The sequence below is a fragment of the Diceros bicornis genome, chromosome 25 (genome assembly GCF_020826845.1).
Source record: "Diceros bicornis minor isolate mBicDic1 chromosome 25, mDicBic1.mat.cur, whole genome shotgun sequence".
NCBI lineage: Eukaryota > Metazoa > Chordata > Mammalia > Perissodactyla > Rhinocerotidae > Diceros > Diceros bicornis.
The window spans coordinates 35,765,995-35,793,816 of NC_080764.1; the positions used below are offsets into that span (position 1 = coordinate 35,765,995).

Sequence of the window (27,822 nt, forward strand, 5' to 3'; positions counted from 1 at the left end):
AGACTTAATATATTTGCCACAAGGGAATTTTTAAAAATAATACTACCCACACTTTCCAATGCCTAAGAATAGCAAAGTGGTGAAGAGAGAATTAGATGATGAGGTTATTGAGTCTGTCAAAGACCTTCTTTCCAATGAAGACTCAGCTGATGATGCTTTTAAGAAGAGTGAACTAATTGTTGATGTCCAAGAAGAGAAAGACACAGATGTTGAAGAAGGATCTGAAGTCGAAGATGAAAGACCAGCTTGGAACAATAAGCTACAGTACATCCTGGCCCAAGTTGGATTTTCTGTAGGTTTAGGGAATGTGTGGCGATTCCCATACCTGTGTCAGAAGAATGGGGGTGGTAAGTTTTTGTTTTTGATTTTTTTTTTTAAATGATGCATTGCTAAGTAAATTTCAATTGATTATCTCAAATGGCTCCTGTTGTTGCTGCAGTCTCATTATTTTAGAAACCATGAATTCCTTTTTAAGGCTGGGGAGGCTCATTTGTTGGAAGTGAGCTCAGCCTTGCTTTCAGATTAGGTTTCCATAGGAGCAGATGGTTTGCTGTGAATACACAAGGGTTGCTTAAGGGTAACAAACTCAAATTCTTTCTGTGGATGCTATTAAACATCTCTAAAGTACTGACTTTTCCAACAAATGTTGCCTCCCCTGTGCCTGTCAGTTTTTCTCTTTGGAGAAAAATCCTCAAGTTCCCGATATAAGACAATATTGGTGAAGGAAGACAGACTTTTCTCTCTACAACTTATTAACTGAATTTTAAGTTGTTTCATTCTTCAAAAAAGCAAAAATTACATATAATTTAGAATGATTATAGTTTTCAATTGCTGACCAGACCTTGGTAGATCCCAGTAGAAGGGATTTAACTAGATAATTAATATAATGCCAGACATTCTTCATCCTTAGTTATCATAGGTATTTGGTTCCCAGTTCTGTAGTATTTGGGGACAATGTTTAGTTTCAAAGAAAACTTTCAAGAAATTAGCATCCTTAATTTTAAACAAAAATATGTGCATCAACACAATATTCTAGCTTTTTGTATTTGTGCATATAATTGCCAAGTGTTATTAGCAAAAATTGTCTTAAAAATCAAGAAAAAAAGCATATACAAAGGAATAGATTGTTCATGCAGGATACAAAGCTTTTTAGTACACTGAAGTCAAACTGAATTTTAAGTTAACTAACGTTTGAGTTGAAACTTTATCATCTCTATACATGAAAGCTGTTAATATATGTGTGATTAAAAACTAAATATTCTTTAAGCCGCATTTCAGCACACAAAGGATAGAAAGATTATTTTGGTATTTGACTTCAGTTTGTCTTAGTTTTGTTGACTGGACAAAAATATGGTTTTATTTTTGATGTAGTTGTAACCTATAAATTAAATGAAATAGTATAACCATTCATATGTGAAATTTCTTCTTAGCCATTACCAGATAAAAAGCTAAGGTCTTACGGTTCCAAAATATGTTTAAGATCTTGCTTAGTTAATTCAACCAGGCACAAAACAACAGGTTGGAAGAAGTAGCCTATTGCCTATTTGACAAATCTACCTGAGAGGTAAGAATCAACACATGGAGTTGGTGTTGTGCTACACATTACTCCACTGAAATTGTAAGCTCCTTAGCTAGTCATTAACATCACATATAAATTGTTTATCAAATCAGCTATAAGTAGCTATGTACTACCCTGCTTTTGAATTCTCACAAATCATTTCATATGCCATGACTGACAGAAGATGAATTCTGATTTTCAGACCTTTCACCTTATGAGCCTCACTGGCCATGTTGTTGAGGAAGAAGGCTGTCTTGGCTGAAAAGTCAGGATGCCTTCCATTTAATACAATTTTTGGCTTGATGTAGCGCTCTAAAGGATTTCATATTTAGTAATTAGTTATTAGCAAAAATGGCTCCTCCTTCTTTCTTTCCTATGTAAAGGGAGTCAAAAGGCCCTTCCTAGTATTGCTTCCTCTCCTCTAATCACAGTGCTAGAGAATGATATTATAAAATACCAATGGACTTGAACATTTCAACATGGCTGTGAGAGTACAAAAGGATGTAGTCAACATGCAGTATAGGACTGGGCCTTCTAGGTGTTTGAGTAGTATGTTCTGGCTGTTTAGTCAAACAGTCTCAGGCTACCTAAATCTTACTCATTCAACTTTTGAGGCATTTTATGAATAATAGAACTAAAAAGTAATAGACCCAGTGTAAGTTGATTTGTCCGAAGATACTATACTTAAAGCACAATGGTTAAGCTTAATATGTGGTATAATATAGAAGCTACCAGCTCAAGTTTTGAAGCCAGTGTGACTATGAAGCTTGGCTCTTTCCCACAGTAGCATGTGACCTTTCACAAGTTAACTTACTTCTTCTGGCTTAGTTCCCACTCCTGTAAAATGAAGATAATAATGGTACTTAACCCATTGGATTCTTGTAAGGATTATATGAGTAACTACTTGTAACATGCTTAGAAATGTGCCTGGCAAATAGTAAATGCTCAGTTACATTATAGCTATGACTGTTTTTAATATGGGGGCTAATGTTTAGAGTAATTTGAGTTAGAAGTAAAGGCTCAGTATCTAATAGCATGTCATTAGATAACTAAGGAAAGATCCCCAATGAATCCAGTCTTAATTCATTCTCTCTTTTTCTCTGGTCATTCGCAAACACACAAACCCATTCACACTCTAGGACTTGGTGCAGGTGTTACAATGCACTTTTGGTCCTTTGGGAAACATTTTCAGGTCATTAGTGCCTGAAGGTTACTAATGATTTTAAAATTAGAATTTTGATAATTCTGTTTTATAAGCTCGTGCATCCATACTTACATTACATATCCCTTTCTAAAATCAGCTCAAGTCCGAAAGACTGAAAATCAACCATAAGAAAGTAGAGATTTCCTACTCTCAGTTATTTTTATGGAAAAGGAAGCTGTTTTACTCTTTCAATATAATGAAACTAAAACTATTCATTGATGGTCTTACTTTTATCATCATTATTTTTTTAACAGAAACTCTGTAGCAAATTCAGGTTTCAAATACTAGGAAGTTTAAAGTAATGAAATTGCATTTTCTTGAAAGTATATATATATATATATATATATGTACTTTAAGTATATATATATATATACTTAAATATAATATAAATTATGAAGTCTTATGATTATAGTATATAGAAGTTCAAATATCTTTCATGAGATAATCAGAATTAGTGTCTTCTCTACTGTGACTGTTGAAAATATAATCTATTTTATTTATTCTTGTCTCTGTAGGTGCATATCTTTTGCCATATTTAATACTGCTTCTGGTAATAGGTATTCCCCTTTTTTTTCTGGAACTTGCTGTGGGGCAAAGAATTCGGCGAGGAAGCATTGGTGTATGGAATTATATAAGCCCTAAACTGGGCGGGATTGGATTTGCAAGTTGTGTAGTAAGTTTCTTGATATGGTATATGCCATATATTTTTTACAGGGTTTGTAATTATATAGTTTGCATTTACATGAACTTTTGAGTGTGTATTTCTACTCTTTAATCATGTTTAAAAAAGAGCACTGCTGGAGCTTGCACTAATACACAAAACAAGCTGCATATAATATAGTTCAGTCTTGCTAATGCATGTAAGACCTATGAGAGCCACCCTTTTAGGAAAGATAATATGTTTCAAATAAAAATAAAATGAGGAGGATTTTCAAATGTTAAATAGGGTTTTATGCCTTTTATCTCATTATTTCAAAAGAAGGGGCATGAGACGTTTAATGTAATCATATTGTTTTATTTTGCAGGTGTGCTTTTTTGTGGCTCTCTACTACAATGTCATCATCGGCTGGAGTTTGTTTTATTTTTCTCAGTCTTTTCAGCAGCCTCTACCTTGGGATCAGTGTCCTTTGGGGAAAAATGCTTCACACACTTGTAAGACATGTATAATGTAGTGTTTTTGTATTTAAAAATCATAAAGTTGGTAAAGGCATGAGCTTTCAAGAGTTTTTCTTTTTTAAAATAATATGGGGAAATCTTTCAAAATTATTATCCTAACAAACTTTCCCCACTTTGAGGATTGGCATGCTCAGAGAGATAAACCTTTGGCACCATCTAATTTTACTAGCTCTTCCCAAGGTATTTTATTGTGGCCCATGACATTAGGGTAAAATATTATAAGCCTTCAGATGTTAATTTTGACAGTCTTTTATTTTCTACACCTTTCTTGATGCCTTACATTTTCACTAAAATAAAAAAGAGGTCAAAAAGAAGAATTTGGATTGGAGTAATTGTTTTTATGTCTTCGGTTCTGTTGTTTCACATTCCTATCATTTATTTTTATATCCTAGAATATACATGAAGAACAATTCCCTATAGTAGTGATGTCTAGTAACTATAAAATGCAAATAATGTATGTAGTCTAACATTTTCTAGTAGCCACATTTAAAAGAAGTAAAAAGAAACAGATGAAATATTTTCTTTAATCCAATATATCCAAAATATTAACATTTCAACATATAATTAATATAAAAATTATTAATGTAATAATTTGCATTATTTTTCTTGTACTAAGCCTCCAAAATCCCCTTTGTATTTTATATTTACAGCACATATCACTTAGACTAGCTCCACGTGGCCAGCAGCTACATGTTTGACAGCTCTGCCCCAGGAAGTCAATCAGATAATTCTGGGCGTGGAAGGGGCTGTAAACCTGACGTGTTTTAATTACCTTAATAAAAAGCTCACATATTCCTATTTCAGAAATGTGTAATAAGAAATATCAAAGAGGACACGTCTGTTGGTTTTTCACATTTTTGCACAGTTGAGTTTTCATTGTGAATTTAAATCCTTCTGTAGAATAGTAGTAGTTTTCTAGGAAATGCTAAGAATTGATTTACAGGCTTACTGGAAGAAAAATTGTCTCATTATTGTCTCAATGTCTCATTGTCTCTTTAGATCTGAAATGATCACGTTACCCTTCTTTTTACAGTTGTAGAGCCAGAATGTGAGAAAAGTTCCGCCACTACCTATTACTGGTACAGAGAAGCGCTGAATATTTCCAGTTCCATTTCCGCAAGTGGGGGCTTAAACTGGAAGATGACTGTCTGCTTGCTGGCTGCCTGGGTCGTGGTTTGCTTGGCTATGATCAAAGGCATTCAGTCTTCTGGAAAAGTTAGTATGTTAGAGCGCCAATTCTGCTAATCACCATGCCTGGTACTAGGCTCCCCTCAAGCTCTGCTATAAATCTCTGTGGGCACACTGCAAGTAGCATCCTAGGTAGTTAATTAAAGGTTGGTTAAAAGTGGTGCTTTTACAGATGTGTTTAAAAAAAGGACATAAAGAAAGATATAAGTGTTTTATAGTGAAATCTAAAGTCCTTTATAATCTTTCCTTATTTCATCAAGATCTTCTGTGAAATGTTTTGTCAATACCTAAAAGTCCTTTCTTTTTGCGTTTATTTAGTTGACCCTAATGTTTTAGTTCTCTGATTACTTATTCCAATCAGGGAAATTGGGGAAAGTAGTAGAATGAAGAATTTGTTCATTTTTTGGGTGTTATATCATTTTCCTCTACTATAGGTGTTCTAAGGAATAGTTGCATAAAAGATTTTAAAATAGTCTAGTGTGAAGTATTTCTTAAAGATCTGAACATCGTTAGGTGGTTATGACAAGCTCAACAAGGAACTCAGAGTGATGTAGAAGACTAAAGGGCATGCCTGCCAGGGCATGTGGAACATTTTAAAAGGCCGTGATTGAAAAAGACATCAAGTGAATTCTAGATACCTTGAGTTCTTTTTTTCTTAAAGGATGCATTAGGAAAGTAATTGCTATTCACTATTTTGCTTTTATATTGCATTTTTTTTTCGTTATTATTGTCATTGTTTTAAAGCTCTCTACATCTTTTGGCTGGGCCATAGCAAGAATTTATTGTGGGTGCTTCTTCTCTCTGCCCCTCGACAGTCCGTCTCTACTATCTTTTCTTTCCAAAGCATAGGTCTGATCATATATCTTTCCAGGCTAATATATTACCACTCACCATCTATACTAGTAGGAGTGGGACTAGTAGCAGTAGTAGTAATAAATGATGGTGGTGAAGATGATTCTGACAGTGATCAGAGCAGGAACAATAACAGAAGCCAATATTTCTTACATGTTTATTTTGTTCTAGGCACTGTGATAAGTGCTTTATGTACTTTATCCCATTTAATTCTAAAGAAAACTCTAAGAAGGAATTGCTACTCTCAGGCCTATTTTACAGATAAAAAAAAAAGTTTGAGAAATTAGGTAACTTGCTCAAAGTGTCATGACTAGTAAGTGCTGGTACCTGGAGTCAAACCTGACAGGTCCGTCTAAATCTAGAGCCCGTGTTATTTATTTGAAACACTGTAATGTCTCTCACTGTCATATTTTATTCCCACCAAATAGTGAACTCTTAGGGCAGAAGTCTGTCTAATTCATCTCTGCTTCCTGTTACTTCATTTAATTCAAAATGTTTGATGATATTTTTAACTTGTAAACCACAGCTGATTTTACATTCACCTTCCTGCTAGAACTTCTATACCATTTTTCCTTTGAAGAAATGAACATGGTAGATAACACATTTGAATCTTTCAGTACTTTCTGAATGTTAATGTACTGTATGATTAAATAAGTTCAATTCATTTGTTCAATTGGATGTGACTTCTACTATGCCAGAGACACATTGTAGTCAGGTTATAAATAAAGAAATAGATTCTTAAGCCAAATCTAACCACATTTACAAGCATCCTAAGAAAATGTCATTTGGTAGAAAGAGAACGAAGTGTGGTCAGTCAGAGACGTCCAGAAATCCCTGTGCTGGAGTCTTACTGCCACGTTTTGTTTCTTAATATAAGTATATGTTTTATTATTTAAGGAAATATTCATCCTTTTCTTATCACAGCATTTTGGGGTTGTTTTTCTTATATCATGTAATATAACTTTATTTCTCAAAATGTAATACAGCATATTGGTACATACAGTTTATTATTTCAGTGAGAAGGCTTCAGGGAGAGAGTGGCTTTTCATCAGAATTTGAAGAAAGAATTCAGTAGGCACAGATGGGGAGAAAGCTGTACGTAATATGAGCAAGGAGATGAAAGTCTAAATTGTCACAATTCCTTGGTCTGAAACAATGAGCTCAATGTAAGGAGAAGAAATTTATTAGGAATAAATGGAAAGCTCTATGTTTGCCTGCAAAAAGAAAGCTCCAAATAAACAATCACACAAGTCCAGTATAGAGAAACATGGTTAAGGCTGATGTGGTTTAAGGGTAGTATATGAAAAAACAACTTAGAGGATTTAGTGGCTAAAAGAATATGAGTCAGCTTGTGATATGCTTGGCCAAACACACACATATACACAGACACACATACCACACACAACGCTAATTGGAAACTGCATAAAATAAGAGGAGTCTGACTGTCATTCTCCTTTGGGCCAGGTAGGCACACCTCACTTGGACCGTACCTGCAGTACTGGATTTTACTGAAATCTTAATTTCCCCCTTTATTATGGAGAAGAGAAATCTCAGCCCTGTGGTCACAATCTTCAAATAGTTGAATGCAGAGAAGAATAAGGCTCATTCTGTGTGGCTACAGAGAACAGAACTATGATCAAATATGGGGGATTGTGGAGGTTGGTGGGATGGTGGTAAATCTTCAAAGAAAGGGAGACCTTTCAGCAATGAGGCCTGGTAACAATGAACTTAGTTGTCTCAGTGCTAGAGAGCCTGGCATCACTGGAGGTTTTGACCACAGAGGTCGCATGTCCCTTTGTGACAACTGCTATGAAGGGGATGCCTGCCCCAAGATGAAGGATAGAAATGTGAAGCTCTAGCTGTCTTCTGACTCTAAGGTGATATTTTCTGCTAGTACTGCCTTGCCATAATTACTACTACTGTGCTAAGTACTTTGCATACAATAGCTTGTTTAGTCTTTCTGTCAGCCAATGATTTTCGATGTTTTTATCCCCATTTTACTACAAAGTTAACAAGCTTAGATAGAATAAATAATTGGCCAGAATTAAACAACTGATAAGTGGCAGAGCTAGAACTAGGCTATGGTGTTCTCAAATAGTATGACTTTCTGAAAGTGTGTTTATAGTAAACATTTTAATATGTAAGAAAAAAAAAACAACTAAATGATTTCAGATGTTTTCTGTTCTTCAGCAGTTGAGTAGAATGAAAATATTTTTATAAACATTTTGATTGATAAACTAGTCTCTTACCAAATGCACTTGCTATGAAGGCATTTCAGTTATCAAGGCCCAGGGGTCTTAAAATCAGCCAAAGAAACATATTTCATTTCTCAGTTCTTAAAAATGTGTACTTCTTGGACAATGTAAGGATCATTCATGTATTCATTTAACACATATTTATTGAGCACCTACTGTATGCCAACCATTCATCTTGGTCTGGAGATATAGCAATGAACCAGGCAAACAAATGCCTGTCTTCATGAAATGTCATTCTAGTGGCAGAGACCGACAATAAACAAATGGGTAAAATAATTTCAGGTAGCAATGCATAAAATAAAGTGTAAGGAGAAAGTGTAACATTTTACATATAGTTAGGTAGAATTTAACCTATTTTAAATAATATGCAACTGACTATGTTGGTGTAATAAGATTAGATCCATATGATTAAATGTAAAGAATTTGTGTTTAAAAACACAATATGGCTGCCTCTGTAAAAGTGCTGACTTAAGATACATCTTTAAATCTCAGAATTTAATAATTAAATATTTTGTCCCTTTACCTGCTCATAGAAGAAAGTTTAGACATTACCCACTTAATATTACTTGACTATTTTAAATTTTGACTATTTTTCTCTGTCTTATATTGAACATGAAATTTTCCTGTTCCTTTTTAGGAAGCTATGCCAGAGTCCTATTACTGAATCCAGATAAGTGTCTTTAAGAACCCAAATACTTATTAAATTAATAAATGAAAATTGAAATGAGTCTGATCATATATTAGTATATGATTTAAAAAATACTGCAGAATAAAGATGAGTTGAATTTTTTAGGGAATGTATACAGAAAGGAAAACTTAATTTCTTATAAATTCTCTGTTAATGTACAATATGTTTGAGTATCCACTATATGTAAGGTGCTGATGGATATGCAAAAATGAATAGGCCACAGTTTTGTCCTCATGGAACCCATAATTTAAGGGGTGAGACAGATAATTACAGCAGAATAAGTGCAGTAATAGAAGCATATAAAAGTACATGATGGCATAGAGGGAGCCACTGAAATTCACGTGGATTTAGAGGAAGGCTTCACAGAGGAGGTAACTTTTGGTCTAGAGTTTGATGTTTGAAGAGGAGCTCACCAGAAAGTTCAGAGAGAGAACACTGGATGTGCAAAGCACAAAGATTGCTGAGTACCCCTGTGTGACTTTTACATACAACCTGTGCAGCTCTTGGGAGATGAAACTTGAAATGTGAGTTGATAGCAGATACTAAAGGATCTGTGTACACTGGTCAGATGCTTGGCTGTTACTCAACAAATGGTATGGAATATCTGAGGATTTTTAGCAGTTCATTGATACCATCAGCTCTTTAGTTTAGAAAGATCATCCTGGTAGTAATGTGGACAATGGATTTCAGGGATGAAGGGGAGAGCTGGCAGAGAGAATCTGGAGACAGGGTGAGCAGGAAACTGCTCATAAAAGTGAAAGATGACACGTCATTGAGGATGGAAACACAGGGACGGGTCTGAGATTTCTGTGGTAGAATCAATTGGTTATGGGATGTTGGAAAGAGGGACGTATTAAGGGTGTGTTTGAGATGTTTAGCCTGGAGAAATACAAGTACAGCAAGAATCACTTCTTCCCTTAGTCTCTAATTTGAAATTATATTTAAAACATACTGAGCATATGTAAATTTGTTGGAAAAATTAAAACCAACCTATCCAGACTATTTTAGCGTGTAGCCTTCGTTTTCAGTTTTGAAATAAATAGGATTAATGAAAGTCATATAAGTCACTTAGAAGGCAGCAAATTTGAGTTCTGTTTAAAAAAACAAAAAGATAAGCTGTTGTGCATAAGCGAACCCATGCTTCTGGCTAGCCTCAAGATTTGTGAAGAAGAATCGTAAAAGGAATAGCTTTAATTCAAGTGAGATCAGGCTACTTAAGTAGATACATAGTAGACTGACATTTAAAGAATGCTAAAAGTAGGCAAGGAGAATGAAAAAAAAGTTACTTCATCTGAAGGCATTCTGATAAAAAGAAATCAAGAAATGTGGGTGGATGGAAGTAATCAAGGAATTAAACGAAGTTGAAATGACTGAGAAATTATGTTTTATTATAACTGATTAAATTAAAATATAATTATTTTTATTGACATTGATTCAGAAGTATGTTGAGATTTTATTAATTTTTCCTTAGCGTGTTCTATATGTATTTAAATATAAGTGGATAGAACTATAGAAGAAATGCAAATTATGATGTTGACTTATACGTTGTTTGTGTATAGTTATTATTGGATTCAATCTCTCTTATCTGCCCTGAGTCATCCCCTGCTATGACAGTTTTTCCTCCATTCCTCCCACGCTCCCTCCATTCCTCCCTCCCCAGATACATAGCATATACGTACGATGTGCCAACATCTATGTACGTGTTTGGGGTATGGTAGCCAACAGAAGGGAAAAAGCCGTTGCCCTCACAGAGTTTATATTCCCATAGGGGAGACAGGTGGTGATCTAGTGGTTAAGATTTGGTGCTCTCACCAGGTTCATTTCCCAGTCAGGGAACCACACCACCCATCTGTCGGTGGTCATACCGTGGCGGCTGTGTGTTGCTGTGATGCTGAAAGCTATGCCACCAGTATTTCAAATATCAACAGGTTCACCCATGGTGGACAGGTTTCAGCGGAGCTTCCAGACTAAGACAGACGAAGAAGAAGGACCTGGCCACCCACTTCCAAAAAAAATTGGCCATGAAAAACCTAGGAATAGTGGCAGATCATTGTCTGATATAGTGCCAGAAGGTGAGAGAATGGCTTAAAAAGAGCAGTCAAGGTTCAATTTTGCTGTACACAGGGTCCCTAGGAGTGGGAATTGACTCGGCAGCACTAACACGAAGGGGAGACTGGAAATTAATAAGTAAATGTATAAATAACATAATTTTGACAGTGCTGAGTGCTGTCAAAAAAACCAAAACAAGGTAATATCATGGAGGGTTCATAGGGTGTAGGGGAGGGCAGAGGGGGGATATTGGATGGAAAAAAGCATAGCCTTATCTTGGGTGGTCTGGGAAGATTTCCTGGAGAAGATGAAGATGAGACGTAAATGACAAAGAGGAGCGAGTCACGTGCAGATGAGGGAGATGAGTGCCTCAGACTGAGGGCCCAGCCCTGCTCTGGCCCTGAAGATGGAGGGCTTGGTCTCCCCACGGAGAGCAGGAGCCCGCGGGGCCAGAGCTCAGCTGGGGGAAGAGTGGTGGGGCAGGCCGGTAGGGCTCTAGTGTAAGGCTTTGCAGGTCAGAGGGAGGAATTCGAATTTTATTCCAAGTGTTTTAGAAATCTCTGGAGTGTGTGAAGCAGGGAATGAGATAACCCAGGTTATCTCTGGTACTGGAAACCAGTTAGGAGAATATTACAAATAGTGCAGGACTACTTCTGGACATTTGACTTTAGCCGCTGGATGGATAGTGGGCCCATTTACTTAGAGGGTGATGGGTGGGGACAGCTTTGGGGGAAATTCAGAAGTTCCCTTGGGGACTTGAAAAGCCTTAGAGACTCATTGGGTGTCCACATGGAAATGTCAAGAAGGCGGTAAATGTTTGGTTAGGACAATCCTTTTTCTATGATAAACATTTGCTTAACTTTAATGGTAGAAATACTGAAGAAGAAAGTAAAACTTTTACATGGTTAATTGCTGAGGTTCTGTAGGAAACTTAACATAGGACCACTCCCTACTCCACAAGCTTTACAGAATCATAATGGCACAACAGTAAAAGTAGAAATTTGTTAGGGAGTCAGTGACCATTCATTTCTCTTAAATATTGCTTGTTTTATGAACTATAAGAATTAACACTATTTCAAGTTAGCCCATACATATGAACTATTTTAAAGGAGATTAAATAAGGAAGATTTCTTATTTTTCGGAATATCTCAATAAATAGGATCTTAAATAAGTTATATTTAATCACGACTAATAAGCCATTCTAATAAGATGGCTATACAAATTATTAATCATACTATAAAACAGTTAACTGTCAAAGTATGGTGCAGAACACATAATCTTAACTCTAAAAAAGAATATAATTAGTGTGTCTGGCCTGTTTTTGTTTTTCTTTCTTTGCAGATCATGTATTTTAGTTCTCTGTTCCCATACGTGGTACTTCTGTGCTTCCTCGTCAGAGCGCTGCTGTTAAATGGCTCAATTGATGGCATCCGCCACATGTTTACCCCTAAGGTACGCGCTGTGCTTCTGCTTAAGGCTTGTGACCGTGAAAGCATTAGGTTTGTTGTTAAGATATTCCCACTGTTAGATTTAAGGGATAATTATTCTACCATATGTACATTAGACTTTTAAATTACAGTTATGTTAACCAGCCTAGAAAAATTAGAGCTTTCGTGTATCTATAATTATATCCATCCATCTCCAATTTTAAATATCCCTTTTTAGTTCTAGAGTAAGACTATCACTATTTAAACTTCAAAAATTCCTCTTTTATAATCAATTAATTTCTTATTTTATAAATTTCTAATTCTGATAAATTCTAGAACTTTTCAATCTTTATTCGCTCTTTCTCCTCCATTTCAGTGGTTCTTAACATTTTGTATCATGGATCCCTTTGATAAAACTGACAATAGGATCTTCTTACCAGAAAAAATAACGAACATATTAATTTACTTAGCGTCTCAGGAGGTTGACAGATCACTTAAAATTCATGGACTCAAGTTAAGAACCCTACTGTACTCTAAATCCTGTCTCAGAACATCAGTGCTTTCTTGGTTTATTTGTTTGTTTGTTTTAAGGTTTTGTACCTTCTACAATAGTATTTATAGTGGTGAGTTTGGGAAGTTCTGTAACTTTTACAGATGCACATACATTTTAGGAAAATTCTCATCAGGCTTCATAGAAGCTCAGAACTTATGCTCTGTCATTCAACTTAGAGCTGAACTCAACACTGGGCACATTGATGGGGCTGGCCCCGTGGCGTAGTGGTTAAGTGCACAATGCTCTGCTGCTGGTGGCCCGGGTTTGGATCCCAGGCGCACACCGATGCACCACTTGTCCGGCTATCCTGTGGCGGCATCCCATATAAAGTGGAGGAAGATGGGCACGGATGTTAGCCCAGGGCCAGTCTTCCTCAGCAAAAAGAGGAGGATTGGCATGGATGTTAACTCAGGGCTGATCATCCTCACAAAAAGCAAACAAACAAACACTGGGCAAATTGAACCTGATTAATCAATACTTGTGGACTTATATTGATTTACAGGAAACAAAAACAAGTTTTGGCAGACACTGCGTTATAAAGATACAATTTCAAAATTAGTTCAGAAATGAGAAGTTATCTGAAGGATGAGTATGCAGCCAGCATCATGCTGTGAGATTTGGGCAGAAGATATTAGCTTTCCCGGAATTCTTTGTCACTCCTGGCAGCTCCCTTGATCCTGTGTAAAAGAGGCTGTGTTCTTTGGGCATCTGTTTACAACTTGGTGTTCATTCTCTAGTAACAAATATACTGACATTGGTATCTGATTTTCTTGAATAGTTCAAAAGTCCAACATTTAGAGTTGTTGGAACTCCTCAGTGAATAACTAGTTGAGATTTATAAATTTCAGCTATAACTTAAATCAGCTTCAAATGAGCCATACGTAATGACCAAAAATACTTATATTTGTAATATTGAAGAAAAAGGTTTTCTGGGTTTAAAACAGCTAGCTTTGGTGTGAATTTCTGGAATGTCATCTTTTTCCAGGTTGGCAATTGCTTGTGACATAATTCTAAATATTTAATTTAAATAGATATTTTAGAATTTAAATAGTTTGATATGACACTCTTACATGGCTCTCATATTTAAAATTACGGCATAATTAACGTTTTAAACCAGGACTAGGATTCACTATTAATATAGTTAATTCTTTCTTCAGCTCACTTTTTTTTTGACTGTTGATAAGATTTTGCATCACTGTAGGATGTGATAGTTAATATAATAATGATAAGAGGTTGTCAATTACTTTTTAATTCACATTGTATATGTAAGGGAGAAAGTACCTAAGCACATGAAATATTCCTAAAACAGTGAATGGAGTATTTAGTTCCTGATTTGAAAGTAAGCTGAATAATGTCTTTAGTAAATGGGTGTTGTCTGCCACCTAGTGGGTAATGTAGAGCTAGACAGTTGAGTGTATTTGAGTAGATCAGAATTAACCACAGAATGGTATATTGTAGCAATAGTCAATAAATAATATGCATATCTGAGTTAATTGTAAATACATTATAAATATAATGATGATTATGTTTGATGAGACTATTGCATAAATTTTAATAATAATCATTAAAATTAATTGAACAATAAATCCTAACATTTGAGAGAATATATGCATTTTGAAATCTGCTTGTGTTCATATTTCAGCTCCACTCCAGACCTGCTGTGTCACCTTAGGCAGGTTACTTAATCTTTCTAAGATTCAGATAATAGTAGCAACAATTTTATGGATTGTTGTGAAGATGAAATGAGATAATCCATATAAAGTGCTTCTCAGTTTGCCTACCACTACAGTCCATGTATCTTAGCAATTATTGAGCACTTAGCCTGTGGCAGGCACTGTGTGGTAAGTGGTATGTGTCTTGTTACTCCCATCTTTCAGTTGAGTAAGCTGAAACTCAGGGAGGACAGGCCACTTACCCCAGGTTGCACTGTTTATAGATTATTACATGGCCAGCACCTGAAACTTTCTGTGGAGCTCCTGGGCGTAACCACGTTCCACATTGCTCCCGATAAAGGCAATTTCGTTGCAATAGTAAAAAGAGATAAAATACCAATTTAAAGACTCCTGTTACTGAAATCAAAATTAACTGTTTATTGAAGTCTCTGTCAGATATGGCTAATATTAGTTGTTCATTTAAAGGCTTGATTATATACAGTGCAGTGATAATTGTCTAAGAAGTAAAGCAGAGTTCATTGAAATGTATGTTTGGCACAGACTCACAACTTTAGAACTTTGGATCTGAAAGGGCCTTAGAAATGATATGGTTGAATTTCTTCAATTTTCAAAGAAAAGGCTTTCAGGAAAGTATTGAATGAATAAATGAATGATACGTACGTGAATATGTAAAGTACAAATAGTTCAACTCTACCAAGCTTATAATTATTATCTACTTTGATTATTACACTTTCACCAGAAAACAAAAAACTTATGGTATTAGTTAAGGAATTATTTAACTTTTATTGATAATTGATTTATTTTGCTTTGGAAAGAAAACAAAGATATAAATAGGAAATAATTGAAGATAGTTAATTTCTCTTTCAAATAGTCCTGTGATGATTTGTTTTAAAGATATTTAAAAATTCCCATAGAAGTAGAAAATCTCCATGTCAGTAAAATCTCTATATAAAGGCTTGATAGTCTATAGTATTGCTTATTCATATTCCTCGTTTCATTCCTAAATGGAAAATTTGTTATTTCTACTTAAGAACAAATTGTCCCCCTGATTTAAATAGCCTTTGGATTCATAGATATCATTATGATATATTTGAACAATAAGACTAACTCCATGTAGATTAATCTGAACTATTATTTTGCAGCTGACCTCTGTTATGTTTAACTTTAAACAGCTGGAAATGATGCTGGAGCCGAAGGTCTGGAGAGAAGCGGCGACGCAGGTGTTCTTTGCCTTAGGGCTGGGCTTTGGTGGCGTCATTGCCTTCTCCAGCTACAACAAGAGAGACAACAACTGCCACTTTGACGCTGTCCTCGTGTCCTTCATCAATTTTTTTACTTCTGTCCTGGCAACATTGGTGGTGTTTGCAGTTCTGGGCTTCAAAGCCAATGTCGTAAATGAGAAATGCATTGCAGAGTATGGATATTAATTTTCTTTAGCTTCTGATGGCATAATTATATAGAAAATGTACTCCCAAAATCCATAAGTGTTCATTATGTTCTATTTTTCAGAAATTCGGAAATGATCATAAAATTTTTGAAAATGGGCAACCTTAGTCAGGATATTATCCCCCATCATATCAACTTTTCGGCTGTTACCACAGAAGATTATCATTTAGTTTATGACATCCTTCAAAAAGTGAAAGAAGAGGAGTTTCCCGCTCTTCATCTCAATTCCTGTCAAATTGAAGATGAGCTAAATAAAGTCAGTAGGCTATGTTTAAGTAATCAAGTAATCATCATTCAGTTGAAACATGCATTGTCCAGGAGACTTCTTATAGGAAAATGACCTTTAAAATGCCTGTGGAAGATTATGCTGTTGCAGAATTTACATTCTTTATTTCAGAGAACATTCTTTCTTAAATCGTAAAGTTTTGCTTTACTTTAAAAAACAATTTCATTGATTAAATCGCAATGAATATAAATTTAAGTGATTTTCATCAGAGAAAATGAAGTCACTCTGATACTTTTCCTGGTATAATATTTAATACAAAAATTGAATTATGACTATCATTTACATATTACATGATTGTTTTGGCACATGAATGGTATTTGGCCATTTTGCTAACTGTATTCAACAAGTCATGATGAAGTCCTTTTTCTTAGCCACTGTCGTATATTTTAATAAACACGAAATAGGTGAACAGTAGTAAATGTCCTTGTGTTGCTTTTCACCTTCTCCCTGTATTGCCAAAAAGGAAAATATAATTGGAGAAATTGTCCATTAATCACTTTCTGTAAGAGAGCTAAGTATACTTGTGACTAAACATAAAAAATCATGTGTAGGTAATTATGAATGAAGTCATCATTAATATAAAAATCTTGAATTCTGTAAGGAAAAATTTAACAACTTACCCTTAAAAGTTGTGTGTGTGTGTGTGTGTGTGTGTGTGTGTCTTAATTCTGGTCTATCTGTTGTCTTTTGAGATAACACAGTCAACTTGAAGTTTGGTTAGAGGCACAGTTTCTTGGAAACAACATGATACCAGCATGTTTACTGCCAGTAACTCCAGGCATTATTGAGAGTTTTCCCTCCCCTTTGTCACTGATGTGTATAGCCATCACTTAATAGTGCTCTGTGTTAATGTTGCTCTTTTGTATATTTTCCAGGCTGTTCAGGGGACTGGTCTAGCTTTCATTGCCTTTACGGAAGCAATGACACACTTCCCTGCATCTCCCTTCTGGTCAGTGATGTTCTTCCTCATGCTGGTCAATCTAGGGCTTGGCAGCATGTTTGGAACCATTGAAGGGATCATCACACCTATTGTGGACACTTTCAAAGTGAGGAAAGAAATTCTTACTGGTGAGTTTTTATGCATTTGACTTTTCATTGAAAATTTTACTCTTAGTGAGTGATCAGAGATGGAAAAACGAAAGTGTTTTATTAATGTCTCTTTATTAGTTATATTATTAGTATTTGTTATTTTATTTACATATTTATATAATATGCAAATAATAGATTTAATATAGATTACATTAGTTATTAATGATTGTTTATTATACTTTACTAATAATAATGTCATTATCATGAATTACTGGCACTAGAATAAAGTCATGGAATGTTCATATGTAATTTTGTATACAAGTAAAATAATTATAAAAAAGTAGTTGGGATGCAATACTCCTTTTCCACAAAGTGCATAGCTGAAATTGATAAACCTAAATTCAGTTCTCCTATAAAATAGCAATTGTAGCCTACTAGTAGTTAATATCTCTAGGTAGGAAAGAAAACAAAACAATTTATCAATATTGATGGTTGTTAATAAGTCCAATCTGCAAGCAGTTATTACAGTGCCAGTTTTGTAGTACATCGTCCTTGCATTTGAGGGATATTAAGGATATAAGAGAAATTATAACAGAGATACAGAGATATGGGAGAGCCTCTTCTCCAAAAAGAATAGTACTGATAATTAAAATCAAGTTGGGTAGATGAGACCTGTACCATGTAATATCCTGATAGTTAGCATAATAGAGACTTTACACGTTGTAAGAATTAAGAAGCAGCAAAGGTCATCTAAATATATGACGGAACTGTCAGCAAGAGAGGGAAGTTGAATTGGAAAGGGGGAGGGTCTTCTTAGGGATCAGAGGGTAGCTTTAGTAAACGTACATAAATAGAGGTAAAGGGAGCTGTGAGGAAGCCGGCCAGACAGAGTGCAGGAACAGTGTCGGCAGGCGATGCAAAAATAAATGGCAAAAAACATATGGGTGACCTTCAGTGCCGGGCAGTGGTGCGCCAGCCCCGAAGGCTCTGTTTTGCTTGGAAAGATCTAGTAATAATTCGTGTGTAAATAACTCACATATATACCTTTATCACTTACTGCTCTAACTGTGTGTGTGTAAAACAATTTCAGCAGTTTGTTAAATATTTATACCTAAATATCCTCAACTCAGCTGAACATAAATGAGAAACTTCTTTATCTTCTCCAAAAGGTGATCACTACTTCTGAAGTTTCTATTTCATTTAAGGCTCTTAATATCCTATACCCTGACATGCAGGCTACATAACAGTCATCTTTGCTGCTTTCCTCATCTTTGCCCCATACCCAAACCATCCTGTGGTTAGAGGGCTTGCAGTGTAGAGGGAAAAGCAGCAGTGTAGAGGGAAAAACACACAGATGGTATTTGCTGACTCTCACTGACTCCACTGTTTGGTCAGAGCAAAGGGGAATGCCCTGTCTTCCCCCCTTACCTGTCCTCTGGGGTCACACCTATACTTCAGTCATATTTTACCTTGAGGAAATGTTCCTCCATCACATTTGTCAGATATGTTTTTCTCTTCTCTAATAGTTGGACTTAGATAAGTGAATTTACTCACTGTCTCTTCCTCTCACATCTCCAGCAAAACCCTTACTGTCCGTACCGCCTAGAATACACTTTCTTCGTATTTACCTTATGTTATGGTGTAATGAGGAGAGAGTGAAAGTGACAAAGGCCATGGTTCAAATCCAAGCTCTGCTACTTCCATCCTGAGACTCTGAGTACAACATACTGTGACAAGCATTTAAATATTTCAGTATGTGATAGACTCCAAGTAAATGTTACTTTTCCTTTTCTACATTGTGTGTTTATATATAAATATTTGTTTATGTAGGATGAAACTCATACCACTAGCACAGTGCTTAAGAGATGGAAGTAATGGCTTAATTTAACCCATACTTACTGAGATTGTTAGAACCCCCATCTGACTGAACCCAGGCATGTGTGCTTTCTCCCTCCTGAGCTGCTCTTACCTGCTGTATGTCTTTCACTTTTTCTCACCTCTGCTAAAGGTGGTTGAGAAAGAAAACACAGTCATCTTTTATTTTTGAAGGCTTCTCCACTAATGTGCATGAGAGAATAAAGAGTATGGCGAAAAATATGAGAATATTATATGGAATCCAGAAATCTAAGTTTTCATGTTAATGGTAACTGGTCAAAATTTCTGCATCTTTCTTAGATACTACTGTGGAAACTCCTTTTAGATGATTCTTCTTAGTTCTTGGATAACCAGGTTGCCCAACCCTGTCATAATGCATTCCCAACGAATCTGTTCAGGCAATATCAAGATCTAGATTTGGGTTGGTGCTAAGGCAAGGTCTGATCAGATTTTTTCAGTTATGCTTTAAAAATAACCATATTTCAATCAAATATAACATATATGTTATCACAATTTTATTATGTCACATTAGTCTCATTATAAATTCAAAAATTCAGTGTAGCTCCCAAAACTATAAAGCATTATTAAAAGTAGAAATGACCTATGAACATTTGCTGCCTGGAAAGATCACTTTGCTGTTAGTATAAAGAGATGAAGGGTATGGAGATTTATACTTTTAAAATCTTCATTTTTTTCTCATTTATTGTTTGTGCTTGGAAAGGTATTGCCTATTTATATCATTGGCAAGTTATAAAAGTGAAAACAAAATTATTGTTTGACTATACTAATTCATAATGAAGTTTAAAAGACTTGGTTCTGAATAAGGGCTTAATTTTTAATTTATTCCTTTTGTCCAGTGATCTGTTGTCTTCTGGCATTTTGTATTGGCCTGATATTTGTGCAACGCTCTGGAAATTACTTTGTTACAATGTTTGATGATTATTCTGCAACACTGCCGCTGCTAATTGTAGTCATTTTGGAGAATATTGCTGTATCCTTTGTTTACGGCATAGATAAGTAAGTATATTTGCTTTTATGCATTCATTTTTCATCTCTATTTTGGAAAGACCAATAGTAAAGATCTATTTCATTTAGAAGAGGAGGGAAATGTCTAAAGGGAAAAATTTGTTGCCACAAAATCAAATCTTTTGCAGGCTCATCTTCATTCAACAATTTTGTGTGTGTGTGTGAGGAAGATTGGCCCTAAGCTAACCTCTGTGCCAGTCTTCCTCTACTTTATATGTGGGTCACCACCACAGCACGGCTTGATGGGTGGTGTATGTCTGTGCCTGGGATCCGAACCGTGAACCTGGGCTGCCAAAGCAGAGCACGCCAAACTTAACTACGCCACATGGCCAGCCCCATTCATTTAACAGTTTTATTGAAGTATATTCCCCTATTAGGTGATTAGATAGAATTGTGTGGATGGTAATATCATCTAGGATTCTGGAGCTTTGATTTAATTCTGGTTATCAAATAGTAACTTTCAAGACCTAGTGATTATTGACTATGTTCCAAGAACCTTGTTAGGTTGTTTGGAGTTCTTCTTGTTCTCTACGTTTCACAGATGAGAAAACTCAGGCTGAGTGACACAACAAGGGACTTGCTCATCACACTCTGGACAGAGGCAGGCCTGGGATTTGTTGCCATTTCTGCTTAACTCTAAAGCCTGTGCTCCTAATTACTTTGCTAACCTATTTTATGAGAGGAATTTTATTTTATTATGCTACATTATGCTTTATGTAGCAGGCTAATTTTTGGAAATGATATATCCTGCTCTGAGATATATATGGCATTTGCTATATACAAACTTCGTATTTATATGAAGTCATTACTTGAATTCACTAGATGCCTAAGCCTCTGAATTACATACCTACTTGATGTGAAAAGCATATATACTTGGTGTGAAGTGAAGCATTAGAGTAATTGCAGAAGAAAAAAGTGTCTGGAGGCCTTGTACAATATTTTTTAAAGTTGTTATCTCTAGTTAACATATATGGACTAAGGCAGTGAGATCATCAAGCTTATTAGACGTCTGTGCAAAGTAGGAATGAGTTCATTGAATGAAGACCAGAGTCCTCTTAAACAGCATACAGAACATTAGTGTGCTTTGTAATAAAGCTTAGAAAATGTTTTTATTACCGTCAAAAGCTCCAGGCAAGGAAGAGTAGGGGAACTTACATTTAATAATCATGTACTATATAGCAATAGTAGTAGTAGCTGTCTGACATGCATTAAATCTTAATCCTCATAAAAATACTCTCTGGTGACTATCACCCACATCACAGAAGGAACATTGTCCTGCTTGTACAGGACACAGTATGTTAGTTGTAGAGCCAGGACTTTAACTTAGACCTTCATTTCTAAACCGGATATCTCTACACTCTACCAAGCTACGCCCAACGCCTAACCTGCACCATGTGGGAATGTGATATTGTCATTGGACTGATGTGTGGATCAACGAGATCATAATTTAGATGTCCATTTAGACAGCTCATCATTTACAATAGGCATAGTAGAAAATATCTCTTTTTAGTTGTGTTCCTAAATAATAATACTTATAACAAAAGAAGGAATAATACTACTAACAGTAGATGCATCTATTAAATTCCTACTGTATGTGAGGTGGTGTGCTCTGCATACATTGTCTATGAGCCTAGCAATAACCCTCCAAGATAAGTATTATCTTTTTTGAATGCCAAAAATGAAGCTCAGAGAGACTAAGACATACATTAAAAGATGACGGCGCTATGATTTGAAACCAGGTCTGTGGGCCTCCAAAGCTCATATTGTGTCTTAGGAGCAGGATTAGAATTCTCACATCTAAGATGCTCTCATTGAATTACTTTCTCCCTCCTTTATTATTATTATTATTATTATTATTATTATTTTGAGGAAGATTGGCCCTGAGCTAACATCCATGCCCATCTTCCTCCATGTTATATGGGACGCCACCACAGCATGGCTTGACAAGCGGTGCGTTGGTGCACGCCCAGGACCCGAACCCGAGAACCCCAGGCTGCCGCAGCGGAGCGCGCACACTTAACCGCTTGTGCCACTGGGCCGGCCCCTCTCCCTCCTTTAAATTTCTGTAGCAACCTTATATTCTTCCAGTTCGCCTTCAACAGTTTCGTGAGCTCAGTTCTGTTCTATGTCCTCTGCTACTTTTACCTGCATTTCCAGAGACAGGGTTAAGAGAAAGAAGGCAATCAAAACCTAAAATTTTGAGACAGCAAATTCAAATGCAGAAAAAAAATATATCGGCACATAGCAATTTAGGAATTAGGGAGAAATATGAATGAAAGAAAATGAGGAGGATCCTGTGAAGCTGAAGGTGATGGCCGCATAGTTTTTGTATCTCTCCAGATCTCTTTTTAAAAAAAGAAAGAGAAAAATAATGACTATAATAGCAAAACCAAATACCCGTGGACATTGGCAAGAAGATATTCCTGTGAACCCTCAAATAAGAGAGGGTAGGGACAAATTGCTGGCAGCCACAGGACCTTTGTGGCATCACATCTGTGTGAGACACGGCAGAGGATATGCAGGCAGGGCTTCTGACAGCTCCCTCATCATCCCCAGAGCCTCCCTGAAAAGTGTGGCAGGCCCACATGAAGACAGTGACCTGCACTGGGAGAATTTTTATGGGGTCCTTGCCCTCATTTCAAGGAATGCAGAGGGAACAAAGTGCAATAAGATCATCAGTGCTGGAGCAATCTGGTCTCTAAAACCTCTTGAAACTAACAAACCAGAATTCCCTTCCAAGATAAAGCTCTGCACTGAAGAGCAAGTGAAGGGAGCAAAACCTGAACAGAGCAGAAGAGAGACAGTAGGGGCGATGGAAACAGCAAGTCCAGGTAATATGAGGAGGAGAGCAGAGGAGGGAAATTGACAAATTACGAGGCCAATCTTGGATTAATGTGCACAGAGAGGAAGTGCCCATCCCTCCCTCTTAATAATGCAGTAAAATTCATTTCACTCAAATGTGGTCAAATCTTAAGAAACTTATTCTTTTAAAGAAAGAGGAAAGGAGCAGAGTAATATCGCTGCAGAAAACAAAAGCACACAAGCAAAATAGGTGAACTAACTATTTCAAAATGAGTTGAAATAAATTTTTAAAAATGATAGAAGCCACAAAAGAACAGCATATATCAGTTATTTAAAAGTCAAGAAATATGGTAATTAGAGAAAAGGAAGATTTGAAAGCAGAGGTGGTAGAATTCAGGAAATAATTGTGAATAAAAGAAAAACACTTCAGAAATGAAGATCAAATTAAAAGGGACACAGAAACAATAAGCCCAATGGCTAATTCCACAAGAAGGAGAAGCTAGAAAGGGGGGATATTTTTTAAAACCAAGAAGAAGTAACGAAGGATTTAAGAAAAAGAATAGAAACAGGAGTTAAGCAAAGATGATTCAATGAGGGCCTCTAAAAGCAGTGGCCAGAAGAAATACTAAAAACTATAATCATGAAACTTGCCTGAAATAAATGAGAACTTGAATGTAGAAAGTGCACACAATGTACTTGGAAAAATAGACACAATGGCCAACACCAGGACATAGTTTAGGATGTTACTTCAAGACAAAGAAAAAAAAAATTGGGACATCCAGGCAAAAAAAAAATACAAAACAAAACAAGCAAAACTATTTATAAGAGAAAAATCTGATAGTCAGCAAACTTCTTGAAACAATACTACGTAGTTAGACTTATTTATGATTCTCAAGGAAAGAAAACATAAGACACAGATTTTAAATCCAGTCAAACTGACATTCAAGTAGTGTGACCATAAACAAATAATTATAAACATGCAAGAAATTAGAGAATATAGTTACTATGACCTTTCTTTGAAGAACCTACTAGAGAACTAGCTTTAGACAACAGAAAAGTCTACAGAAACATCAGTACAGGGACTGGTGGGGGCGCAGTAGATATTTAGCTCTGGATAAATATTAAGGGAGATAGACTAGTATGTCATGGCTGTATGCTCTGACAGTGTTAACATCATATACCTAAAAAGGGTGAATTTTATTTCATGTAAATAATACCTTGATAACCTGACTTAAAAAGAAAACGAGGGGCTGGCCCGGTGGCATAGTGGTTAAATTCACACGCTCTGCTTCAGCCAGGGATTCACAGGTTTGGATCCCGGGTGTGGGCCTACACTGCTCATCAAGCCATGTGGCGGCATCCCATATACAAAATAGAGGGAGACTGGCACAAACGTTAGCTCAGGGCCAATCTTCCTCAAGCAAAAAAAAGGAAAACAAACATAAGTTTAACCATTACTAGGTCTAAGTACTAATTTATAGGAAATATGAGGATCAGATGTACTTGTGAAGCAACACTGTGGGGATGCAGACCCCAAAATCCAGACTGTGGGAAACCATAGGACAGAGTACCCAGCGGACTCAGCAAAAAATGGGAAGAAACAAAAAAGAGACATAGGAGGAAGCCAGAGATGAAAAATGGTCTTGAGAAACACACCAGTCAGTTGCAATGCATGGACCTTCTTGCAACTCAGACAGACTAGAAAAAGAAGTGAGAGTTCAGATAATATAAATACCGACTGGATATTGGATGATATTAATTAATCATTGCTGAGTCAAAAAAAGAGACAAGGAATTTTTAATGTGTTGCAAATACTGTGTTCATCGAGTAGAAAGTCATCAGTAGGAGGAGACATCAGTGATTGGCTAAAGGGGCTTTTGTTAAATGAAAATTATAGTACTTGACTGGTTCCATTTTACTTTATAAATTGACAAATGTTCCTAACTTATAAGTTATCTCCCAATATGACTTTTTGTTTCAGCGTAGAACGTCATATGGTATCATGGCTAAACCTCTGTCAAATCGGTGATATAATGCACATTTTCAAGGTGTAGCAATATTAACTCGGGAAATAATTAAATACTTTCCTTTTATTTAGGTTTATAGAAGACCTAAAAGATATGCTGGGCTTTGCTCCTAACAGATGTTACTACTATATGTGGAAATATATTTCACCTCTAATGCTACTATCGCTGCTAATAGCTAGTGTTGTGAATATGGGATTAAGTCCTCCTGGCTACAATGCATGGATTGAGGATAAGGTAAAATACAAAATAAGAAAGTTAGATAAATAGTATACATAAAATACCAGTTTAGAGTTTTTCATCTTTTGCTTTCTTCATAGTATATTTTGCTGTTTAATGGATGGTGTTGCTTTTATGCAAGGATCTTAAGATTTATGTTTTGTTTGACCCCAAACATGTATGATTTCTTTTATACGTTGCAGATTTTTTTAATACTTGAGAAACACGGACTTGGTCCTCATTAAAGTAGCCTAATTCATGTCACCATAGATACACCAATAATTATTGGGCCTTTGACTCTAAAACTATTGCTCAAACTACCAGAAATATTTTTCCTATATAAATTTATTAAATCATATCCCAGATACTATATAACAATGAAAATATGCGTTAGCTGTGTAGACACTATTTAAGTAAATATTGAAGCAAAGTTTTAACTTTTATGTTAGCAGCGGCTTTCAATTTCTGTTCTCAAGCTGCATTAGCCATATAATAATGTAATCATGAGATATATATTAGCTGTTATAAAATCAGAATGCTTATTTTTCAGAGATACCTCTGACCTTTAACTATTCTATGGTCAATAATCCTATATAATAACACCTAATTCATGGGGTATAAATAAGTCTGTTATCCCTTACCAAGTCCCTGGGGGCCAGATGTGCTTCAAAATTTAGATTTTCAGATTTTAGAAAGATGATGTGGCACATGCAATAGGTATCTGTTGCTTAATAACAAACTACCCCCAAACTTAATGACTGAAAGCAATACTGATTTATTATTTCTTAGGGTTCTTTGGATGAGCTGGGCAATTCTTCTCTCCATCTTGCCTGAGCTAACTCATGCAGTTGCTGAAACCTGGAGAGCTGGGCACCATCTCTGTGATCTTTCATTCTTGGCTTCTTCCAAGCATTATGTACTCAGGGCAGCGTTCTAAGAAACAGAAGCAGAAATTGCAAGGCCTTTAAGGCCTAGCTTTGGAAGTTGCTTAACGTCACTTTTATGGCGTTCTATTGGTCAAAGCAAGTCCCAAGACTAGCCCAGAGTCTTTGCTTACAAACCTGAGACAAATATAATTTTTTTCACATACTTGCAGAGAAAGAGTGTTAATCATTATTTTTTGGCTTTAACAGGCATCTGAAGAATTTCTGAGCTATCCAACGTGGGGAATGGTTGTCTGTATCTCTCTGATGGTCCTAGCAATACTCCCCATCCCGATTGTCTTCATCATTCGTCGCTGCAACCTTATAGACGATAGTTCTGGTAATTTAGCATCTGTGACTTATAAGAGAGGAAGGGTCCTGAAGGAGCCTGTAAACTTAGAGGGAGATGATGCAAGCCTCATTCATGGAAAGATATCAAGCGAGATGTCATCTCCAAATTTTGGTAAAAATATTTATCGAAAACAGAGTGGATCACCAACTCTGGATACTGCTCCCAATGGACGATATGGAATAGGGTACTTGATGGCTGATATGCCGGATATGCCAGAATCTGACTTGTAGCTGGGGGAAAATCAGTGGCTTTTATCTGGTTCATTCTTATCAATGAACATTGGCTCTACTAAGAGAAGCGTTAGGCTTCGCTTATCAGAGGGCGATCTCAGGTGTTCCATGGCTGTGATCTTTAATCCTAACAGTATATGTACGTTCAACTAGAGCATTCCTTTGGATTCTTTGGTTTACATTTGCGCAGAAAGAGTTACAGACAAAGCTCATAGTGACTGAGGTCCATGTTTGTCAGAATTTTTAAAAATACTTTTGGTGTTTTTTCAAGTATTTCTATCTCTAAAAAACAGGTGTTACCTCAGTTTCTAATAATTTCTGGATGTGATAGAATTGGCTTTTCAAAAATGGTATACTTTAAAATTTATTAGTTTGCTTTCAGGGTAACTAACTCCCGGTATTACAATGACCAGTTCTGTAAGTTGGTGCCTCTCAGCACATTTCCATGAATATATTGTATAGACAGGCTGTACTTATTTTGGTAGCACTGATACCTTCTTAGGCAATTAGTTGAAGAAAACTGCAAAATATTTTCTTATGTAATAGCTGTATAGAGCAATAGTATCAAAGAATAAGAAGGCACTAATGCTGGGATGAAAGTTGAGATTCAGAGGTGACTGGGGATCATGTGCGTGATGGCTGTATATTTTGTGTAAAATATATGTGTCAAAATGATCTAAGAATGAGTCGCTCAGCACTCTTAAGAATTATGCAGATTCTGCATTTTTCTATGCCGTGTGCCTAAAAACCTACTTGATATTTATTGTGATTTCAAGATTACCCATAGTATATTTATATAATATACTTGCAATGTACATAGATGTATATTACTTAGTACTCTAAGTACTGATTCGAAAACTTGAAGCAAGATGGCATTTTATTTCCTATCTTTCTGTTTTGCTTCTGTTTTATGCAAATATAAATCTTTTTTTAAGTGATTGTTAAAATTGTATGGCATTACATTTTAAGCTACAAATAAACAAAGTT

At 35.9% G+C, this 27,822-nt stretch overlaps 1 protein-coding gene across 1 annotated transcript; it reads left to right on the forward strand.

Annotated features, from left to right (window-relative positions):
• The first annotated feature begins 58 nt into the window (after nucleotides 1-58).
• SLC6A15 (solute carrier family 6 member 15) lies at nucleotides 59-27,822 on the forward strand. The gene is made up of 11 exons (XM_058568708.1): nucleotides 59-347; nucleotides 3,278-3,435; nucleotides 3,788-3,914; nucleotides 4,972-5,153; nucleotides 12,312-12,422; nucleotides 15,796-16,037; nucleotides 16,133-16,325; nucleotides 17,231-17,423; nucleotides 20,117-20,276; nucleotides 25,186-25,348; nucleotides 26,464-27,822. The coding sequence occupies exons 1-11, from the start codon at nucleotides 59-61 to the stop codon at nucleotides 26,833-26,835; spliced, it is 2,190 nt and encodes a 729-aa protein (XP_058424691.1). The 3' UTR covers nucleotides 26,836-27,822.

What these genes read in the sequence shown, in the direction of transcription:
- SLC6A15 (XM_058568708.1), top strand. Translation starts at nt 59, where the DNA reads ATGCCTAAGAATAGCAAAGTGGTGAAGAGAGAATTAGATGATGAGGTT. An exon ending in TTGGATTTGCAAGTTGTGTA is followed by an intron (nt 3,436 to 3,787) that starts GTAAGTTTCTTG and finishes TTTATTTTGCAG; the next exon opens with GTGTGCTTTTTTGTGGCTCT. An exon ending in GCATTCAGTCTTCTGGAAAA is followed by an intron (nt 5,154 to 12,311) that starts GTTAGTATGTTA and finishes CTTTCTTTGCAG; the next exon opens with ATCATGTATTTTAGTTCTCT.